This window comes from Ammodytes marinus, assembly GCF_949987685.1.
Source record: "Ammodytes marinus genome assembly, chromosome: 12".
Taxonomy (NCBI): domain Eukaryota; kingdom Metazoa; phylum Chordata; class Actinopteri; order Uranoscopiformes; family Ammodytidae; genus Ammodytes; species Ammodytes marinus.
In genome coordinates, this window is record NC_137216.1 from 28,357,084 (window position 1) to 28,380,131 (window position 23,048).

A 23,048-nucleotide genomic window follows, 5' to 3' on the forward strand; every position below is an offset into this window, starting at 1 on the left:
GTAAAAGGCAGTTTTTTCAACTAAGTTTTATAATATTTATGAACATTTAATATCAATCAGATTTTTAAAAAAAGCTTATTGTTATTGACACAACCAACTTGATATCATTATTGATTTTTACTATTTTAGATCAGGTTTATGTTATAGTTGGGGGAAATATATTTTGGCATTATCTTGACTAAAAGAACCAGATTTCATGCAAGTACACTTGGCAAGTTGCAAATAGCACACTGCTTACTGCAGGGGTACTGAGACGAGTTTCACGAAACTTTCCACCCCTTTGCAAACCTAACCTAGTAGTAATTAACACCATATTTGTTTCCAGTGCACACACAGGATGTTCAAGACTCAGATCGTGGGGATATATTCACTGATTTTGACAAAAAGTGATTGACAACGAACATTCCCCACATTGCTGACTCCACCTTAAATATAGATTGAATCATTAAATCATCCACAGGAAAAACGAAAAATTCACTCACAAGAAAGTTCAATGTCAGGTTCAATATCCTACTGAAAAGCCACGATTCACAAACTCCAGTTATCGATTCACTTTTGCAGAACCAGTTGACATGGGAATAAAATCAGCATTTAATTAACTGCTAGCTTCTCAAAATGATCATTTCCCAAACGTATGTATGCAGCTAATAAACAATGGCTAGCCTAGCCACCTTCTTTCATACAGTCTATGCTAGCAACCCCTGATGCGAACAAAAGAGAGGCGAAGCAACTTACGTCTCCTTCGAAGTAACATGGTGAACAACAGCTAATCCTAGTCGGTTCAGCACAAGCCTCATATTATATATGTGGAAGGAAAAGGTAAATATACGAGGTTTTCTCGACTACAAATCCACAGCAAAGTATTCCAACGTCCTTCTCATTTCTGTTTGTCACCTATGGTTCCGGATTTTTTTTTTTTTTTTTTTTCATTTCTCCCGGTCGCGCATAGAAGCTGAATCCTGATTGGCTGGTTACGTATATCATCTACCGGTAGCTAGCTTGCACGTGTCACATGAACTAAAGGACTAGTTCACCCAATGTCAAATGAAAGTCTGCCAAATGGAAAACAAACACATTAACTTCCATTAGAGTAGGCTACAAATAATGAACAATATACCGATAGGCTATAAACGTTTTCTTTTCATTGAAACACAGTGAACTAGGCTATTTAATTCTAAAAGCTCCTATTTAACAAACTACAGTTAACCCTTACTTTCCCTTTTTTTAGTTGAGTGGTTAGCAGTGCTTCTCAAATGGTGGGGCGCGTCCCCCTGGGGGGGCGCCGTGAGTTGTGGGGGGGGGGGGGGGGGGGCGCGGGCTGCCTTGATTTCCAACTGACCAAAGTGCTAGCAAGCGCGATGTGTGCTTGTGTGTGGTCATAACCGCGCGAAAGGCCGCAATTTGCAGTAAATACATGTCCACATGTGTCTCCAAGTGTCTCTGTAGGCTATTTAAAAAGAAATCAAGCAAGTAGGCTAATAATAACATTAATTAATTATAGGTTATCGCATCACAGAAGGCCTATTGGCCTATAATAATAAAAAAAACACCACCTTAACTATGTTTACAGTTTAAAAATGTTTTGAATGAAATGCAAACCTCTTGTTTCTCTGTCCTGAGATTCACACAGACTGAGCAGTCTTGTTTAAATGTTACAAATTGAGCTAATAAACTGAACTTTGAATTTTTTTGTTGCAGAAGTCATCTCAGCTAATTGTTGTTATCTAATTTGATAATAAGGGGATTGTATGCAGAATGCTGGTGCCAGAAACTCATACAGTGGTTTTGTACAGATGAATAAATAAATATTAGCAAATAATTGAGAACCACTGGGTTAGGGCCTAGAAACCTGGGTTGCATGTTTGTTTTCATTCTCCAAAACTATCAATGAGCAGCTTGGTTGTTTGGTTTGGTTTGCATGTAAAAAAAAAAACTGAATATTAAGGGTGAGAGACTCTATGGAGTGTGTGTATTTTCGGGATAATGGACCGTCGGACCGATGGGAAAATGTTGGACTATTGAGCTGTTGGAATAATGTGTAGTCCCTATCAATCCTGTAAAAATATTTGCTGGTGGGATTTAGTCAGTTATTCCAACTGTTGAGGACAAACATCAGAAAAGAAGTGCTTGACACACATGGTTATGAATTACACATAATTTTTATTTACTCAAGTGAAATACAGAAGACTTAGCACATGTCGGTGATACGCCTCATGCTCATGAACCTAGTGCCGCTCATGCCCATGTCCCTGAAGCTCCTGTACTCTCCGGGCCTCATGTACATCATCTTGCCTCTGAAGTGGGGCTGCTCGTACATCAGCCAGTGGCCGTCCATCACATTGCAGGACTGGCACTCGGACATACGGTAACGGTCCTGGATGTTCTCACAATCCTCGCTCAGCTCGTTCATCTGACCTCCGAAGTTCTCCCTCTCGTAGATCCTCATCCTGAACTGGCCTCTGTGCTGTAATTTCAACACAAAGAAAAATGTAAGTATGAAACATTTTAACAAATTAAAAAGTGGAAAAATTCAATTGGATGTAAAGTTGAGGTTTCTTACATAGGGGATCATACGGCAAGACCTGATGTTGTCGAACATCATTCCCATGCTCATCATGCGCTGCATGTCATGGTACTCGCCCCTCCTCATGAAGAACTGCATGCCCATGTAGTTGGGACGCTCGTAGACCATGAAGCAGCCGCTCTCAACCCTGCAGGACTGGCACCTGCTCAGGTAGGAGGACATGTCGGTGCAGTCGCTCATGCACTCATAGGAGCGACCCTGGAAGTTCTTCTCCTCGTAGAAGGTGATCTGAAAATGGAGAAATGGAGTTCACAATCAAGTAGTGTAATTTAAATATATTATGTATTTTTGTGTAAAAACTCTTTTTTAATTAATTTTTTTTTTTTTTTTTTTTTTTTTTTGTAAATGAACACACAAGTGAGCATCCCATTACCTTGCCCATGATGATGGTTTAGGTGGTTTCCAGTGGATGGATGGTTCAACTTGCTCTGCCAACTCCATGACTCAACGGCCTTTTTATACAACACCCAGGGGGACCCCGTGTGTTGTTATTCAAATGTGCAAAGCTGATGAATTAGCAGTATGACTTTTGCTGAACGGGGCCTATAAATGTGAAACAATGGATTTCAGTCCATACATTTCTGGCAGCGGTGATCTGCATTGTCTATTATAAGCAAAAGCTTTGTGTCTGTGACCCACTCACAGTTAGAAGGTTCTCCACATATAGTCTGATCATAGCTGTGGGAAAGAACGCGACATCGGGCCACATCTCTTAACAAACCCCATCCAGAACCTGTACTGATAGTCAGTTGGTATAAAGAATTAGACATACAGACTTTGTCTTTTTAGTTTTTTCCATAACAGTTTCCCCCGACTGAAAAAAGTGAAAAAAAAACAGTTTTGAAAATGTAATGTTTCATTGAATTCAGACTTCAACCAATTTAATGAATAGTATAAACCTGCGTGGACAGGGGTGATTTCATTTGCAGTAATAGTTCATTTGATCATCAGTCAGTGTGTGAAAAGGCAGTGTAACCCAAACCAATGAAGACCGTAGTTGGTCCACAGTCAGTCCGTGTTTCCATCCATTTGTTTAATCTGTATTTTTGCGCTTCAAAAAAAAGTATGGACAAGAGTTTTTAACTTTGGCCTAGGTAGAGAGGTTGATGCAACGATACGATTACATTTTGACATTGTACAATTGAAACATCATCATCATCATCATCATCATCATCATCATCATCATCATCATCCTCAACCCGACAATTGAAACACATTTCATAAAATACTTTCATAATTCTATAAATGGAAGGAAAATAAATGCCATATTTCCAGATCATTTGTATTTGTGTTTGAGGTTTGATATCATCTCATTGCTTTTCATCTCCTGCAATGATTGACTGAACAGACTGAAGGATAAACAGCCTCATCTCTTCAACTCAATGCACCCAACTCCAAACATTCTCATAATAGTAGTGAATACTGAGTACTGAAATACTTGGTACAGATTCATAAAGAACCTTAGTTATAGAGATTGTGTCTATCTGAGATAAAACTAGCAAATCATATTGAGTTATATTGAACAACATTTCATAATTAGTTGCATACAAAACATACAATTAGGTTGCATTAGGTGCATACAATAAACATGAAGTGAATGAATAAATGTGAGTCAGGAATATAAATAGAAAATTGACTATTTACTTAAGAAAATATTATAAGCGAGAAGTTTGTGCTTTAAAAACTTACTTTCTTCACAAAGAAGGGCAGTTGTGCAGGAGTTAACAGAATAATGCAGTTTTTAAAAAGTTGCATTATTGTAACACATTAAAACAAGTGTGGAGATTGCATGTTAATGAATGTTATTTAAGATATAATGTGGGAATAAATTTGACAGAATTTGGCGCCCCTTTCTAAATTATTTTAAAAAAAACAACAATAACAATAGAAGAGAAGCTACCTCCTCCCCTCTTTTATTTGATTTATTTTATTTCTTTATGTTTTTTTTTTTTGTTTTTTTTTTTCGTGTTGATTGTTTGTTTTTGTTTCTTGTAGTGTGTATTTTGTGTGGTTGGGTGTGAGGGTGGGATGTGGGTGGGGTGTGTTCGGGGGAAAAAAGGGGAAAAATTTGTACCCATTGTGCTGCAATTCCTTTGCAACTGGCATTTAATAAGAAAACCTTTGAAAGAGAAAATATAATGTGGGGCTTCTACCTGTGACCCCAGACCCAAACAAAGGCAGCAGGTAGTTTTTGTGAATGGAAAGCCGGTGAGCGATCATCCTCCACAACTTCTGTCATGTGTTGGATGAAGAGAAAACTCTATGTGTTCCTTATATCTATGCAAAATTATACATATTTTATCAAATGTAATCACTTATTTAGTATCCAAATTTATACCAACAACGTCGTTGCTTGAACTGTGCCACAGGCTGTACAAGGTAAATAATGTATTCATTCAAGTTTATTGATATTAAATTATTATAACTTCTATAACCATAATCCTAAAGGCATTGTATTATCTTAAGACCTCATTCGTTCATTGTTACTTGACAATACAACCCCCAAAAAAATGACTTACATTTTAAATTTTTTATATTCCACCAAAATAAGTTAAATCTGTTAATGATACCAATTCTATAACTTTAAAGAATTTAACACGTATTTATTGTATGTTTTATTCATCATTAAATAATTGTATAAAACAATGTAGCTGCAGTAAAATGTGGTGCTATATAGGCTATAGTTATATATTTAAGTAGTAGTTTATAAAATGGTATTGCTTCTTTGCTTATTACTCTGTGAACTGAACTTTTTTTTTCAATTTTTTATATCATTATTATCTGTTGCTGTTTTATAGTTGGCTGATCCTCCATTTTGTTTAATTTAAACAATTGTATATTCAATTATGTCAGTTGTGTATTTTTACCTTGTTTATGTTCAAATATGAATCAAAATACAGTGACAAAAAAATGTAGTTGATATTTATTTATCATTTAGATGTTAGAGGTTACAATAGAATAGAATCAAATCAAGTATCACAGATGAAAAGGTTGAATACGTGTTGTCCACTTCATGGGTAGTTTATCTAAAGCTGCTTACTCATCTTATTCCTTATACTTAAGTTGTTAACACATTAAGAAAAGTGTGCATTTTACCCTGTTGATCATAGAGTAAATACAATGTCTGCAAACCACACAGTATAAGAGTCTACAGCCATTTTGTTGTTTTCTCAAGGCTCCTTTTTACATACTCAAGGCCGGACGATCCGATCACACCTTTAGATGCCTTTCAAAGCCGACAACAAATCAATAAAAACACATTCAAGAAGGAGGTTAAAAATTCAACATCTTTAATAAACAAAGTGTTTGATATTTACAGCTAGGTTGTTGTTGTTGTTGTTGTTGTTGTTGTTGTTGCAGTTGTTGTTTTTTTCGCTTTTCATAATGGCTAAAATTCGGTGACCCTCCTGAAGGAACCCACGATGGCACAGGTGGCGCACCAGTCGCGATACCTGCGGTACTCTCCGGTCCTCAGGAAGTACTGCCTGCCTCTGTAGTTGGGGTACTCGTAGAAGATCCAGTAGCCGTTCATAACATTACAGGAGTAGACGTGGCGGTGGTGGAAACGGTCAGACACACAGGGGCAGTCGTCCATGAATTCCATCATGTGACCGCTGAAGTCGGGCTTCTCGTAGATGCGCAATCTGTAGGAGCCTCGATACTGAGGGACCAAGGGGGAAAATAAGTTACAATCAAATTATGATACGTCTTCATGACAGATTCAACTTGCCATTGGAAAGTGTTACACTGTCAATGCTCAATCCTCACTTTGTACTAAGTATTCTGTAGCTTTTTAACACTGAAAAGTGCTCTACAAATAAAACTTATTATTATTAATATGATTATTTTTCTCTATCCACGAGCTTATGACAAATCCAACTTGAGAATGGAAAGTGATGTACAGTCAGTGCTCAAATTGCAGAATCCTTACTTTGTTTTAAGCCATCCTGACCAACTTTTAAGCCGAAACTATGCAAAGTTTTGTAAAGAAAAATCTTTAACTTTGGGCTAATTAATTTATATAGCACAATTCAGACAAAAGGCGATTTCAAGTGCTTTACAGGGGCATAAAAAAAACATTAAAAAGAAGACATAATAAAACAAAGTTGAAGTCCTTGAAGTCTCCCCTGTCTTTACAAATACAACCCACTTACCAACGGGATCATCCGACACGAGCGGATACAGCTACTGAAGCCCATCCACCTCTGGTAGTCGGAGTACTCGCCCCTCCTCATATAGTACTGGTGGCCCATGAAGTTGGGACGCTCGTAGATCATGAAGCAGCCGCTCTCCACCCGGATGGAGTTACATCGGCTGAAGTACGAGTGAAGGTCCGTGCAGTCATTGCTGCACTCATAGCTCCGACCCTGGAAGTTCTTGTCCTCGTAAAAGATAATCTAGGTTGGAAAATAAACGCTGTGGATGTGAACTTGGTCTCAAGAAAACCAGAATTCTATCTAACTAATCTATCAACATAAAACATACTCAGAGCGAATTGAGGAACTTTTTAAAACTTTATACTTAACTTTTAACTTTTTTAAGCTTATAAACTTATAATAAATGTTAGTAGAGAGGAAAAAAACAGTACTCACCTTGCCCCCCATGGTCTCCGTTGGAGAGATTCCCCATGTTTTCAGGGCTTTTTATACCACCTCTCGACAAACACAGTATTGTTATTCAAATTCTCTCGTAGTTATAATTGAAGGCTACTGGCACATGTTTACCTTTTTGTTGGAGCACAACATTGGGTCAGAAATATAGATTTGTATTTAAAAAAAGGGATAAATAATTAACCGGATTGGTGTTTTGACATGCATGGACAAAGGAAAAGACTAGTATAGTATCCACACGTCCAGTGGACAATGGCAACAGAACAATATGGAAAGGCCCTTTCGCATTAAATATGTTGCTTAACAGAGCAGGAAGCCATTCTCTCTCTCTGATGCTGTACTGTACCTGAGCAGACCCACTGTACGCAAATAAGTAAGTGTGAACCATGCTGTCGGCCTGTGCACTGCGCTGGATGTAAACATTTTATCAGGGTTTGTACGTTGATGCAATATGCTGTATCAAATCTTATAATTTTTTTTATTTATATACAGTAGCTCAATATCACAAAAAGCCATTTGCCTCAGTGGGCTTAGCAGTCTGTACACAATATGACACCCTATGCCCCTTATACCCTAAGCTCGACTGAGGCAACGTTGTCTATACTTCATCTGTATGTTTGTGGGATGCTCGTGTCAACTTTAACTTTATATACTGGCACAAATTTTTTCACACGCATTCTGGAGAAGTTTTGTTCAACTCTCGAACTGTTTTGACTTAAAGGACTACAACTCCCTTGATGTACCACAGCCATGTTGGACATTTCTGAAGACTCCCCACTCAATAATATAACGCTGTAAAACAAGTTTATGGTCCAAATATAGAAAATAATGTATAATATTCTATTTTATGACACTGGAGTTCTGTGTATTTCTTGTCATAGATATAGATATAAATATTGATATTTATATACAGTATGTGAATATGGTCCATCGTGTAATGGTACTCTAGATAGATAGATAGATAGATAGATAGATAGATAGATAGATAGATAGATAGATAGATAGATAGATAGATAGATAGATAGATAGATAGATAGATAGATAGATAGATAGATAGATAGATAGATAGATAGATAGATAGATAGATAGATAGATAGATAGATAGATAGATAGATAGATTGATAAACTTAAAATTAAAACTCATATCTATGTTTGAATGTTATTGAAGTTGTTAATCATGTTTGATTAGAAAGTTTAATATGTTTTAGTTACAAAAAATCATAACCTTATATAAAACGTTTTTTTAGTGAATGAGGAATACTTATAAGAAAGAGAAAAACAATAGGAGACCTGAAACAGATGAAACTTTTATGTGTTATATATTTTTTTGGAATCTTTTTTTTTTGTCAAAAATATTACAATCGTACAAATAATACAATCGTTAACCGAATGTGCTTTATTGTACTACTTTTATATATATATATTTTAAGCTATTAAAGGTAGTCTAGCTACATACTAGTTAAACAAATATCATTTTTTCTACATTTTTGTTTGGTGAAAGATTAAGAGTTTGTTAAAGAATGATTGTTGATGTTATGCTTATGCAAATATTTGTTTGTAATATAAGTCATATATTACATGTAATTTAGCAGACGTTTTTGTCCAAAGCGCCGTACAACTGGAGATGGGCAGTTAGTATTAAGGGTCTTGCCTAAGGACCCTCACTGGACCTGATAGGGTAACAAACCCTATTTTCCAGTATCAATGTCTGTGGTGTGACATACTGAGCTATCCATCTGTATCCAGTGTATATATAACACTTAGATGCCTGTTATGCCTATATGTGTGCTGCTCTACTTGAACCATCCTGATGTTTTTCTAGTTATCTCATATTCTGTACTGTTAAGCTCCGTCCAGAATCATTTGTTACATTCATCTGACTTTTTCATTTTCATATCAGTTCCCTGTCTCACACACTGCTTTGTTGTTTTGGGGCTAATCGTATGGATGAATTCCTCGACTGTACAGATGGCCTAATCTCATTGGAGGGGCACAATGTGGGAGAGAGTAACTCTTGCATTGTTTGGTACGGTATGCCTAAGCAAAGAGGAGATTAAACTATAGTGGTGAAGCTAACCAGAAGCTATTATAGGTGAACAATGTAACTTGTTTCATATTTGTCATTTAAAGACTTGAAAATAAAATTGAAAAAAATAAGCTATGATAGGTTAATTGTTTAGCCATGCAACTGTAAGAAAAAATCTCCACATGTATTTTACAAATTATTATATATCTGTGTAGTAACTATAAATCAAAGTGGCAATAACTCACAACACAATGCAACATGAGTGTTTTTGTCAAGCAGTTTAATATTTATTGGGAAAACAGACAGTTAAATTCTGGGGGGGATGGAGGGGTGCTTAAAGATGCATTTAAACGAAAACCCGACTTCAGTTGAGGTCGGCGATCCTTCTGATGGATCCGACTCTGGGGCTGACGCCACCCCAGTCGCTGTACCTCCTGTACTCCCCGGGCCTCAGGTAGTACGCACGGCCCTTGTAGTTGGGCTGGTCGTACAGCAGCCAGTGGCCGTCCATCACGTTGCAGGAGTTGAAGTCGGACATGCTGAGGCGATCCTGGACATTTGGACAATCCTCGTTCAGCTCGTGCATCTGGCCAGACATGTCGGAGCGTTCGTACAGCCTCATACGGAAGTTGCCACGGTGCTGGAAAAAGAATGGATAAAAAGACTTTGTTAGGATGTCAAATCAAAATCGAGTTGAATCAGTTTTTATTTTTATTTTATTTACCAATAGCCATTTGTCTCAGGGGTACAGTCATGCACATCTCTGGTATCCAGAGATATTTCATTATAATATATCAATCCTATTAAGTGAACAAGTGGCCGATAAGATGCAAGCCTCAGACTGACTACTTTTTAACACTTTATGTCTGTTTTTCTGTTTTTAATGTTTTAGGTCTGCTTAACTTGATAATAGACATTTAGTGTTTGTAAAATCTTGTTATTTTAAACCATTTCAATGCATTGTTCTATGTCTGGTTCAGTTGGAGAGCAATAGACACATTTCCACCCCAGTGGAAAACAAAGATATATTCCATTCGATTCTATTTAATTCAGTTCTGTCCTACTAGTAAGTGATTTACACAAAAAAGCACTATACATAGTGCCAATTGGGCAACTTTTTCAGCACCTTAAATCAAAATCTCTTTGCAAAGTCTACAATCACCTAACTTATCGGATGATTTTTACAAAACCCTAAATCAAATTTTCTTGTCATAGTCTTTCTTGACCTACCTGAGGGATCATACGACAAGATCGGACACAGTCGTTCATTCCAATGACACGCTGGTTGTCGGAGTACTCTCCTCTCTTCAGGTAGTACTGGTTGCCCATGTAGTTGGGCCTTTCATAGACCATGAAGCAGCCGCTCTCAACTCTGATGGAGTTACATCTGTTGAAGTAGGAGTGAAGATCGGCAGAGTCGCTGCTGCACTCGTGCGAGCGCCCTTGGAAGTTCCTGTCTTCGTAGAAAATGATCTAAAAGAAAAGTGGAAAACATTTTATACACACAAAGATTGTTTTAACAACCTTGCTGCAAATGTCTACAAAAGATCTATTAGGTAAATGCAACAGATGAGTAAACAAGCATAAAATGTTATTTTCTTTACCTTCCCCATGGTCATGTTTGGTATCGGACTGTATCACCACTGAATGCTGTCCCTGAGCCAAGCCACCGTGCTTTATAAAAAAAATGAAAGAATGGACTGCTGTGTGATTGCACAGCATAAAGTATTGTCATTCAAATAGTGACGATGGATCAGGGTCGGGGGTGGGGTGGTCAAAATCTGTTTATGTATAGACGACTCTTGGTTTGTGATGAGTTATTGTTCTTTCCTCTAGTTCATCACAATTTCCCCCTCCACCCCCTGGAAAATGCCACTGTACAATAGTCTGATAGAGAGCTTACAGCACAGCGTCAGCAAGATTACATTTATATTTTATAGAGCTGACACCTGGAAATCCGTTCCATCTATCAGATAAAGAGATATGTAGAGATTGTTTTTTTTCTTCAGGAAAGAAAGGACATGGACTAACGTTAGTTCTGAAGTACAGTAAGATGTTCGATTAACATTAATCTTGTTTACTTAAAGACACTGTAAAAATGTTAATGTTAGGAAAACTCAAGATGTCAAGTGAATTGTCACAATATTTTCGGGTTTTTAGGCCAACTAAAACTCTAAAGTTTGCAGGAAAACTGCCCACAGTTGAGCGAAATATAATGTTATATTTTAGAAAACATATCAATCATCTGTAATGTACCTTTTGAATTCTACATAGTATTCTAAGACACCAAATAAAAGTTGTGCCAACTTAATATTTTTGAGTTTTGAGGCCAACTAGAACGTTAAGGAAAACTGCCTACTTTTGAGCCAACTAATTAGTATTTTGTTGAGATAACGTGTTAGTTTTGAATAATAAATAAGAATTTTTTGTTCATAATGTTTAATTTTCAACACAGTTTTAACACTGTTTAATGTTTGAATCAACATTTTGACCGACTTGGATTTGTTTTTCTATATGACAGATAATTATGACACAAATGTTATTGTTTGAAATTCTTAGCATATATAGAATACTAAATGTGAGGGTTTTATACATGTGAAAGGTACATTTTCAATACATTATGAAAGATGAGTTATCTCAACAAAAGATCAATAGTTGGCTCAAATGTAGGAAGTTTTCCTAAAGATTGAAATCACCCATTTGTCCCATATTCTTAAAGGTTAAAGTACCCAAGCTGCGTTCTTAAATATCCTCTACACAACTGAATGAACTATGAAGACTTGATTTTGCAATTGCTTTATTACAACATTAAGTGTTTGATCAAGAACAGGTCAAAAACATTTTGTGTGATGTATGGTCCCTCTTGTGCAGTCTATCCTATCAAAAGCTTTTGCAGGACACAAGGCTTAATCCATGTCTTCAAAACTGGCCCTAATAGTTAGTTTGAATCTTTGAAGTAAAATGACCAACTTTTACCAGAAGAACAGGCACGCACACCTCATGAACAGTATTTCGTCGTTTCAATAGTCTTGTATGCAATTATTTTGGCATTTCTAGTGTCCTTCAAAACAGATCAATAGTCCATGATTCTCTTGATGGATCCGACCCTGGCATTCCTGCTGCCCCACTCAGTGAACCTTGTGTACTCTCCGGGCCTAATCAGGTACATCCTTCCCTGGTAGTTAGGGTGCTCGAAGAACAGCCAGTTGCCGTCGCTAACTTTGCAGGAGAAGATGTCGTTGATGTGGAAACGGTCCAAGACGCTGGGACAGTCCTCCACAAGGTCCATGATCTGACCCCCGAACTCGATCCGCTGGAACAGGCGAACGTTGAACCCAGGCTCCTGGTTTGGAATGGTGGAAAAAAATCAGAATAAGTTTTGTTACCAGAAGGAACTTTCATGCATACGGAGAATCCGATCCAGCTATGGTTATACATTATTTATGATAATACATTTTTATTACAGTATATGTTTAGGAATTGCAATGTTGGTTGGTTGATGGTTGTCATCAAACAACCAACATGGCATGTTTCTAACCAGAAACTGCTCTGCTCAAAGTAACTCAACCTCAGCGCCGCCTTTGACACCATCGACCACACCATACTTCTCAGTCGCCTGCAATCATGCATTGGCATCACCGGCTCCGCACTTTCCTGGTTCAGATCATACCTTTCAGACAGATTCCACTTCATTTACAGCAATAATTGCAAATCCATAACCACTCCAGTCACACATGGTGTCCCCCAAGGTTCTGTACTTGGTCCCCTTCTGTTCATCCTATACATTATCTCCCTTGGTCACACCATACGCCACCACGACAACAATTTCACTGTTACACGGATGATAACCAGCTTTATATCTCCACAGCAACCATCACTCCTGACATTCCCTCTACCCTCACAAACTGTCTTACTGCAATAAAAATGTTCTCAAACTCAACTGCAATAAATAGGAAATCATCAACATTGGCCCCAAATCCCACCTCCCCTCCACCCAAGACTTCTCACTATGCATTGATGGACACAGAGTCACTCCCTCCCCCCTGGTCCGTAACATTTGGGTCATCCTGGATCCCACTCTCTCCTTCAAATCTCACATCAGGTAGGGGATTCCATAGTTCTGCTGGAAGACTTCAACGTGGCCATCAATGGACAATGGACAACTGGAGAGGCATTATTGGGATGAACCGCCTCCCTGATCTAAACCCCAGTGGTTGTTTGTTATTAGACTTCTGTGCTCGTCATGGTTTGTCTATAACCAACACCATGTTTGAGCATAAGGATGCTCATAAGTGTACGTGGAACCAGAGCACCGTAGGCCGAGGATCAATGATAGATTTTGTGATCCTTTCATCAGATCTAAGGCTGCATGATTTGGACACTCAGGTGAAGAAAGGGGTGGAGCTGTCAACTGATCACCATCTGGTTGTGAGTTGGGTCAAAGGGTTTGGGAAGACTCTGGACAGACCTTGTAAGCCCAAACGGGTAGTGCAGGTGAACTGGGAACGTATGTACGACGACCCTGTTTGAGAGATCATGAACTCACGCCTAATGCTGAGCTTTTCTGACAACTCTTTGGAGGTTCGGGGCATTGAACCCGTACGGCGGGGAGCTGTGGTCGGGATGGGTTGCAGTTTGGTGGGCCGAGGATCTCATCGCTTATATGCTTATATCTCCACACTGGCATTGGACCGCCTCGGGACACCCCGGGTCAGAACTAGTTAATGTGGCCTGGGAAAGAGAATGCTGCCCCCATGACCTGACCCAGGATAAGCGGTTGACGATGAGGATGACGAAGAATCCTTGTATGCAAATTGTTCTAGTCAGAGAAGAGAATCTCCTTCAAATCAACATGTCTAGTGACATGATAATGTGTATATCCAATATTTAACAATTATTATTATTAACCATTGAACAGTATCTGTATAACTCTGGTTGGTGCACAAAGTTCTGGCTTTGCCCCGAAACAGAACCTCACCTTTGGGATGAATCGACAGGAGCTAATGGAGTCGTTGATGCCCGAGCATTGACGGAAGTCCGGATACTCTCCTTTGAACAGGTAGTACTGGTTACCGTCGTAGTTTGGTTTCTCATAAACCATGAAGCTGCCACTCTCCACCTTGATGGAGTTGCATCCATTGAGGCAACTCATCAGGTCGGCGCAGTCACTGCTGCACTCATAACGGCGCCCAGAGAAGTTCTTGTCCTCGTAGAATATAATCTGAACATGGGAAAAATTGGAATGAAATTGGGTTTTGTTTAGGAATAATTTTTTTTATGTTGTTGTTGATTATGCTACACAACTTCAACAGTGAACTATACAGCGACTGCTTCTGCTTATTTTTACCATTTTCTGGGTATTTTCCATGTTTTCTTATCCACCAAATCAAATCCCTTTTATTTATATAGCCCAATATGACAAATAGCAATTTGTCTCCATGTGCTTTACAATATATTCAACGATACAACAACCTACGTCTTTAGACCAAAAGCTCAAATGAGGAACAATTTGAAAAAAAATCTCAGACAATATTATTATATGCAGATAATAAACATATGAATAAAGAAAATTACCAAATAAAAACCAATGATCACTCTCAGTGAAGCTCAATGATTCAAAAGAAAAGCCCTGAGGCCTGTTTGCAGTTTGTTTACATGTGTTCCCCTTATCACATATAAACATGAACAGCAGACTGCACCCCACTCCCACTCAATATCACCCCACACACACACATACACACTCACACACACACACACACACACACACACAAACCCACACAGACACAAACGCTGCCATCCTGGGAGTGCGTGCAATGTTTACCTTCCCCATGTTGGCTTTGCTTTGCCTGCCTGTGCCTTGGCCTGTGTGATCCATTCAGCCCTTTGAAGACTCTCCCACCTGTCACATATATAGTGAATGTGAAATGCAGACTCGGCACGTGTCATTCATATTGTAATAGCCAGGTATCTCTGTTTTGGAGTTATGTTGTTTTTTGTATTTTTCTAGTTTACACATTTACCTTTACACCAAAGCTGCCTATATGGACGATTTCTGCATGCCATCAAAGAGTTATTTTTTAATACAAATCTACATATTAGTTTTCATATCAATGTCAATGTCCAAAGTTCAATGTTTTACTTTTATTTTTAATAATTCTAGTGTCATGTTTGGTAAAAAAATTAATTTACCCAGGTCGCAAAATGTCATAGCTCCTACATTTTGTAAATGTGGTATTGACAGTGCAACACCATTATTTTATATCATTTATAAGCTGTGTCAAATTTAATTTCATTAATTCACAGCATTGTAAAGATGTGTATGAGTATATGTTATTTTTTGTCAACATAATGGTGTTTTCACAATCCTAGCATTGCCCTCTGGTGGAGCGGTCAATTTCGGACCAAATAAATAAAATAAAATTGTAACGACACACTGCTGAAACAGTAAAGTCTATCATTTTAAGAGAAATTATCCATGGATTAATTTAGTAGTATTTTCTTTATGTATTCTTTGTTAAACTAATGATCTTGGAAACAAAATATTTATAATTTATTTCTCTGTTTGGACTGTATCTTTTGACCAGGGAAGAGTATAGGGCCACGGGAGAGAGAAAAAATTAGAGGAAGATTTTTTTCTTCATTATGCACTTCAAGAAAAAAATTTAAATGTCGGGAATAAATCCAACAGTTCAAGGCTCCGGTAAAATTGGAAAGCTATTGAAAGCTTGACTCCTTGTTTCAGTTAGAATTTGGTTGTAGCCGATTGTCTGCCTTATGATGATAGCAAAGACGCATCGTTTGTGTTTTAATAATGTTTTGGTTATGAGGTACTAATCCCGGAATTTGAATCAGTCAACATCTTTCCAACTTTACCCCATTCTTGAACTATCGAGTTAAGTCTTGAGATTGTATTTCATATTTATATACTCGACATTTCAAAACTTTTTGCTTGATATGTATAGTGAATGACTTGAAAAAGACTCTGTATTTTGCAGTAAATGTGTCAGGGAATATTACATCGAACTCTACAATAGATAACGCTTGAGTCTCGATGTGTTTAGCGGTAGCTCTTGCAGTATTTTATTCAAGCCTCTGATGAGGGTCAAGATATCGGGCCACGAAGACCCCGTCACATCCTCGCTGGAAAACAGGCCCTCCAGGCGCAGAGAGCAAGAACAAAACTGAATACAATTAACCACTGACGCCATTTTATTCAGCGTGTGAAACAAGGCAAAAAGCAGACATTTCACAAGAATCGTTCTCTCTCGTCCGTTGTCTTCTTTAGAGGTCCATCAGGCGCTTGATGGAGCCGATCTTGGAGTTGTTGCCGCTCCAGTCGTTGAAGGTCTTGTACTGGCCGGGCTTGAGGTAGTAGTGGCGGCCCCTGTAGTTGGACTGCTCGTACATGAGCCAGTGGCCGTCCATCACGTTGCAGGAGTTGAAGTTGGCGATGCGGAATCGGTCCATGACGTTGGGGCAGTTGTCGGTCAGCTCCATCATCTCACCGCTCATGTCGAAGTGCTCGTACAGCCTCATCTTGTAGTCGCCTTTGTGCTGCGGAGGGCAAGAAAAAGTCAAATAATGTTATAATGGTCTTAATTTAAAGATCATTTTTCTTTAGCATTTTCAAGCTTTATTAGATAGTACAGAGTTGAAATGGGGAGACAGAGAGAGAGAGAGAGAGAGGGGGAGGGGATGACCTGCAGTAAAGGTCCACGGGTCGGATTGAACCCGCGACCACTGCAACGAAGGCCGGAGCCAATATGGTACACGCTCTATCCACTACGCCACCGGAGCGCCCTGTAATGGTCTTATTTTACACAACTTATTCAGTATTATTCAACTTAAAGGTAGATTCAGCGATTCTGGAGAAGGCTTGTTGTAGAAACTTTTTTTGTCATAATCAGGCCTCTCTAAACTGGTATGTGAACAACATGCCCGTTTACAGAGGCTAGGCTGTGTATTTACAGGTACAGGTAGTGGATCATGAGGAGATATTCAGTGATTTTGACAGAAAGTGAATTTTGAGAACAAGCATTATCCAGATTCGCTGACTCAACTCAACTCAATCTATAGGCATGATGCAATCTATACCAGCACTTCATACACTTGTACAAATGATGCGATGTGCAATAACTTAAGCACTTTTAATTTCTCAGCACTTTATATTAAATTTCTCTGGTCCCCCAAATTCTGAATTAGCTTCGCGTCTGGCCAAACAACGCCCCTTAACTGTGGTATAATGAGCAAATTCCACAGCCTGTTGTGAGCTATTGCTTAAGTGTATCATTCTGCATTAGGCCTTACCATGGGGACCATGCGGCAGGACCTGACACAGTCGTTGAGGCCGGTCATTCCCATGTAGTCGGAGTACTCGCCCCTCTTCATGAAGTACTGGTTCCCCATGTAGCTGGGACGGTCGTAGATCATGAACATTCCGCTCTCCACGCGGATGGAGCGGCAACGCTCGAACATGGAGTGCAGGTCGGCGCAGTCGCTCATGCACTCAAAGTGACGGCCGCCGAAGTTCTTGTCCTCGTAGAAGATGATCTGATAAAGAAGAAAAAGAAAGAAAGAAGAAAAATGTGTTATGTTTAGTTTGTTTGTAATAGCTACAGCCTGCAGTGCGCATTGAATGTAAAAAATTTTAAAGTTAGGGAAACTCACATTCTTAAGGATACTGTCTGCATGACATTTTTGAGTTTCGAGGCCAAATAAAACTCTTACGTTTTAAGGAAAACTGCCTACATTTGAGACACCAAATGATCTTTTGTTGAGATAAGTGATCATTCATTAAGACCAACTTGGTTTTCTTTGTTATCTGTATGACAAAGAATGAATTGGTAACAGCTGTTATTCTTTGTGATTCTTAGTAGGTACAATGTAGAACTCAAAAAGTTTTTTTCTACATATAAAAGATATATTTTCATTAGATATATATGATAAGTTATCTCAAAAAATATATTAAGTTGGCTCAAATGTAGGCGGTTTCCCTTCATATATAACAGTTTTAGCTTCAAAACTTAAAAATCTAGTGAAGGCAGTTGCATTGAAAATATGAATGTTTTTCATTATAATGTAAAAAAAAAATTTAAAATTTAAAAACAAACCTTCCCCATGATGGCTGCTGTTGTTGCTCAAAGTGCTTCCTGCGTTGTTGTGATTTCTCTATTAACACCAAAGGTGAAGTGCATGTTTTTATACATTACCGCGTGGTGCGTAGGACCTGCTGTGTGTGTTGTTATTCAAATGAGACCCTGGTGTCAGCACAGACTGTGCAGGAGCATTCCCACTAATGTTTGTTAAGAAAGCTCCTGACAACTAGAGCCACAGCCATGGACACCAGCTGCTGGAACATTCACTCTTTTACCCATTTTCTGTTTGCTTTTGAATGGGACAGAAACATATGCATGTGCTGTGTAAGATACTGAAAATATTCTCTAAATGTGTGTGTGCGTATATGATGTATTTTAAACCTCTAAACAGTGTTTTTCTAAATATGTTCTGTAGTGTAGCTGCTAACATATGAATGGTTTGCCTTTAACCCCATTGTCACCACTGTTGTTGTCAGCATGTAAGTGACCTACAGGCCAAACAACAGAGAACAAATGAACCACAATGGGAATTGCATGAACAGGAAATGCTTTCTTTAACTGATATAAATCTAATCAACATTAAATACTAAATTCTAAGTTATAAACAATGTAAAAAAAAAAAAAAAAAAAAAAAAAAAAAGGCAACTGTCTTCATTACATTTTTTAGTTTTGAGGCTTAAAACTAAAACTTTTAAGTGTGGGGAAAGGTATCAATTGTTAAGATAACTGATCATTCATATGCAATGAAAATATATATTTCATTATATATTTCATGTGTATAAAAAAAATCTAATTTCGAGTTCTATGTACTAAAAATTTCAAATCTGTAAAATTGTCTAAAAAAAACTTAAGACAAAAAAATGGTTGGAACCAATTTTACTCTTTTAAAGTCTCAAGACTCAAAACTGGACATTGCATATGAATACCAAGTTATCTCAACAAAAGAGTTGACTTTTGGGCAAGACACTGAACCCCGAATTGCTCCCGATAGTTAGCTTAGTTGCCTACCCTGCGTGGTAGCTGCTGATATCGGTGTATGAATGTGTGTGTGACTGGGTGAATGTGTACAAAAACAATGTAAAGCGCTTTGGGTCTGTGATAAACGGAGATATAGCGCTATACAAGTCCATTTACCATTTACCATTTGACTCAAATGTAGCAAGTTTTCCTTTAAACTTTGAGGCCAACTAGTTTGAGTTTAGTGAACTTTTTCATTTTTACGGCGTGCCAATTTTTTGTTATAAGAAAGTGTGTATTGGTAAGGGTCAAATATAATGTAGTTCATATCAAGATTTAAACCGTCTAAAGTAATGTCTAAAGTGTAAATTGTGGGAAACAGTACTTATAATAACATACTATCAATAGTTATATTAACTCAAAAGATGGCTTCTTTTTGAGCCACTTAGATAAATCACTCAATATCAAAATATGTATTGACAAAGACAGAGCAAAGAGTTTACAACAGATTCGTTTATTTATTTAGTTTATTTTAAAACAATATCATATTGAAATAGCCAAATGAAACACCCCACTCCTTGTTGTACCGATGCAGACACACATTATTTTATTAACATTACACAGTTTCAGAGGAGAAAACAATTTTTATTTTTTTTAATTTTTTGATTGAAACTGAAATGTTAAATAAAATCTTCAGAAATCACGTGAGATCCCTAAATTAAAAATCTGTGATTCTGCGGAAGGAGCCGGTGGTGGCACAGGTTGCCCCCCAGTCGCTGAACTTGCGATATTCCCCGGGCCTCATGAAGTACTGGCGTCCGCGGTAGTTTGGGTGCTCGTACATGGTCCAGTAGCCCTCCATCACGTTGCAGGAGTAGATGTCGCGGCTGCGGAAGTGATCCTGGACCGATTCGCAGTCGTCGCTGAACTCCATCATCTGACCCTGGAAGTTGGGACGCTCGTAGATGCGCATGCGGTACGGACCCTCGCTGGTCTGAAGGCAAACAGTGAAAAGTCAAGTTAGAACTGGAAGCATTTTGTCATGGAGATGTTTACAGAACAGTAATACGGCCACAGGAATGATTTTTTTTAAATGCAATAAATAATAATATATATTTTTTTTTAATTCCTCTTTACATTTTTTCTCTCTCTCCCGTGGCCCTAATGATCTTCCGTAATTAATAATTAATAATAGTTATAATTATGAGATAAAAAGTTTAAATTATTATCTCATAATTTCTATTTACCATAGGGATATTTTCATTATCAAGGCAAAGTTTTCATCCTATTTTTAATTTTTTTTTACTGGTTAAAACAGACTTCCATACCTAATATATCATATCTTAGTTTAATTTAATTTAGTTTATTTCACATATACACAATAAAACCACCCAGATATTGACTCACATAGGAGAATGTACGGCAGGAGCGGATGGTGTCGTTGTAGCCCATCCAGCGCTGGTAGTCAGGGTACTCCCCTCTAGTCAGGACGTACTGGTAGCCGGTGTAGTTTGGCTTCTCATACAACACCCAGCAGCCGCTCTCCACCTTAGTTCAAGTTAAATGTATTCACACATCATCATTATATAATAGATAAATAATTTCATGATAAACTTTATGGCAATACAAAAATGGGGAACCCCAAAATACCTCCAAATAAGCTACTTTAAAGGTGCTCCGAGGAACTCCCAGTTTTTGTAAATTCTTGTGCCAGCTGTTGTTCCTGGGTTTGCATACCCATGACAAAGGCATTAAGAAAAACCATATCAGATAGCATTCTTTGCACTGATGGTCTCTGTTTGCTGTTACATGTAATTTATGATCATCAGAGGAAAAATGTTACTGTTTCCGAAATATTTAAAAGTTCCTCGTAGCACCTTTAAGCTTTTTGGAAGTGGCCCAATAAACGTGGTATTAACCTTGATGGAGTTGCAGCGGCTGAAGTGCGGGTGCATATCAGGGCAATCGGTGTCGCACTCATAGGAGCGGCCCTGGAAGTTCCTGTCCTCATAGAAAGTGATCTAGAGGGAAGTCGGGATGGATTGAATATTGTTTTGTTAAACACACACAATAACAAGTCCTTCAATTACTGATTCAAAATAAATATACATCTTCTATTTGCATTATAAGTAGGTTTTAATATAAATTTGCAGTCATTTTACTTGAATTTATTTTTCTTTTCTTTTTTTTCTGTCCAATTGTTTTATCAGTTAATTTATTCTGATATGGTTTCACACTGCAAAATAAAAAATTTAGGAATACACAAAAATTCAAGGTAATCAATTATTCAATATTTTATGGTATTGGCTCTTCTTAACCAGCTTGTTGTTTGTTTTATCTTTGCATTGTTTTTTTGCAAATGAGTGTCACCCAAAAATGTGCAGCAAGATCTTAAAACAAAACTGTAACGGAATAGAACAAGTTAAAAACATACGCAAACAAGACCGTGCCAGTAAATAAACATTTATTCTGAATATAGCCTACAGCTGTTGCAGTTTGAATCAGGCCAGTGCTAGTTTGATGATCTAGAAATGATGTGACTTGACAGCTGCATTCCTCACATTTTAACCCATTCATGGCACCTTAACTTTCTGTTTTCACAAAGAAACTGATTCTAGTTGATTATGGCTCACAGCTCATGAAAATCAAAAATCCAACATCTCAAAATACTAAAATATTACAAAAGACCACTCAAAAAAAGGAATATTGTTAAACTTTGAGTGGCTGGATTTTTTCACGAGATATAAGCCGTTATCATCAAATATAAAACGAAAGAAGATGTTACAGTTTTCACTTTACGTCAATCTTACAATCTATAATTATTATAATTTTTCTTAATTAATAAAAAAATAAAAATCCTTGATATTCTAATATGTCTAGATGCACCTGTATAATCTGTATTTCTCCAATATATACTGCACTGCTTAGACTTAACGTTTTTCACCGATTTGATTTGCTACCAAGTTCATAAAGATTTTGATATTATAGCCCGAAAAAAAAAAACACAACAATGCCGATCTCTTACCTTACTACTCATCCTGAAAAGAGTGCTGGAGCCAGTCACCTAGGGGAAAACGTGGGTCTCACAAAGCCAGACCAGACCCCCGCTATATAAACCTCAATCAAAAGGTTAGCATAGCCCACTTTGGCACTTTTTTCAATGCCAAGGGATTTAACGCGCTGGTATCGCTGCCAAAAGTCTTGATCCTGGGCATAGAAATCAAAAATCCCTGAATCATCAATGCTAAAAAAGTCCCAGCAAGGCAAATTACTGACCCACTGTGAACCTCTTTATTGATATCAGGGAAACGTTTTTATTCACTGATCCGTCATAGAGTGGATTAATCTGTTTGCAAGGCAGAATGTCAGGGGTCATCACAAAACAAACAACACAAGCCTTTCAACCCCACGTGTTCAATTTGAAACAGAGGGAATTGAAACAGTAGCATACGTATTAGTAACAAGGGTACTAGTCCAGATAACTATATTATATTATATGCCCTTATTATTATTATTATTATTATTATTAAGCCTCTTCTATATTGGGCTGCACACATTTTTTATTGATCCATTTCAAAATTTTGATTACTTTCTTAAAAACAAACTACTTAATTTTAAGTCAGGTTGCAACATCTAATTTTTTTTTAGCTTTGAATAACCTAAGTGTTGTGTAAATCGGTGACTACAATGCATTTGTAGCTCTGTCCAATCTAGAGAGCTAGCATTTATTTGAACATGAAGTCACTGCAGCATTGCAAGCTATACCATCACATCCA

The 23,048-nt window shown here is 37.8% G+C and overlaps 5 protein-coding genes across 6 annotated transcripts; all 5 read right to left on the bottom strand.

The window, feature by feature from the left end:
• Positions 1-2,188: 2,188 nt before the first annotated feature.
• Positions 2,189-17,761, bottom strand: LOC307258419 (gamma-crystallin M1-like; the record flags this gene model as incomplete). 2 transcript variants are annotated; one of them, XM_080037946.1, is made up of 3 exons in its annotated part: positions 17,741-17,761; positions 2,561-2,782; positions 2,189-2,464 (listed from the first exon to the last, which is right to left on the bottom strand). In XM_080037946.1, exons 2-3 carry the CDS (start codon positions 2,762-2,764, stop codon positions 2,189-2,191), a joined length of 480 nt encoding a protein of 159 aa, XP_079894072.1. In that variant the 5' UTR covers positions 2,765-2,782; positions 17,741-17,761. The 2 variants fall into 2 exon arrangements, with proteins under 2 accessions (XP_079894072.1, XP_079894071.1); XM_080037945.1 differs by lacking the exon at positions 17,741-17,761 and having other exon boundaries at positions 2,561-2,812.
• LOC307258858 (gamma-crystallin M2-like) lies at positions 5,973-7,188 on the bottom strand (the record flags this gene model as incomplete). The annotated part of the gene is made up of 3 exons (XM_080038524.1): positions 5,973-6,245; positions 6,739-6,981; positions 7,177-7,188. The coding sequence occupies 3 exons, from the start codon at positions 7,186-7,188 to the stop codon at positions 5,973-5,975; spliced, it is 528 nt and encodes a 175-aa protein (XP_079894650.1).
• LOC307258416 (gamma-crystallin M2-like) lies at positions 9,585-10,839 on the bottom strand (the record flags this gene model as incomplete). The annotated part of the gene is made up of 3 exons (XM_080037942.1): positions 9,585-9,860; positions 10,451-10,693; positions 10,825-10,839. 3 exons carry the CDS (start codon positions 10,837-10,839, stop codon positions 9,585-9,587), a joined length of 534 nt encoding a protein of 177 aa, XP_079894068.1.
• On the bottom strand, positions 12,294-15,166 carry LOC307258408 (gamma-crystallin S-1; the record flags this gene model as incomplete). The annotated part of the gene is given in 4 exon segments (XM_080037932.1): positions 12,294-12,563; positions 14,199-14,441; positions 15,042-15,095; positions 15,098-15,166. Coding segments are annotated over 4 exon segments (636 nt in total).
• On the bottom strand, positions 16,502-22,309 carry LOC307258859 (uncharacterized protein; the record flags this gene model as incomplete). Its single annotated transcript, XM_080038525.1, has 6 exons — positions 16,502-16,774; positions 17,528-17,770; positions 19,994-20,266; positions 20,680-20,820; positions 21,192-21,293; positions 22,298-22,309. The coding sequence occupies 6 exons, from the start codon at positions 22,307-22,309 to the stop codon at positions 16,502-16,504; spliced, it is 1,044 nt and encodes a 347-aa protein (XP_079894651.1).
• Between the last annotated feature and the right edge of the window lie 739 nt (positions 22,310-23,048).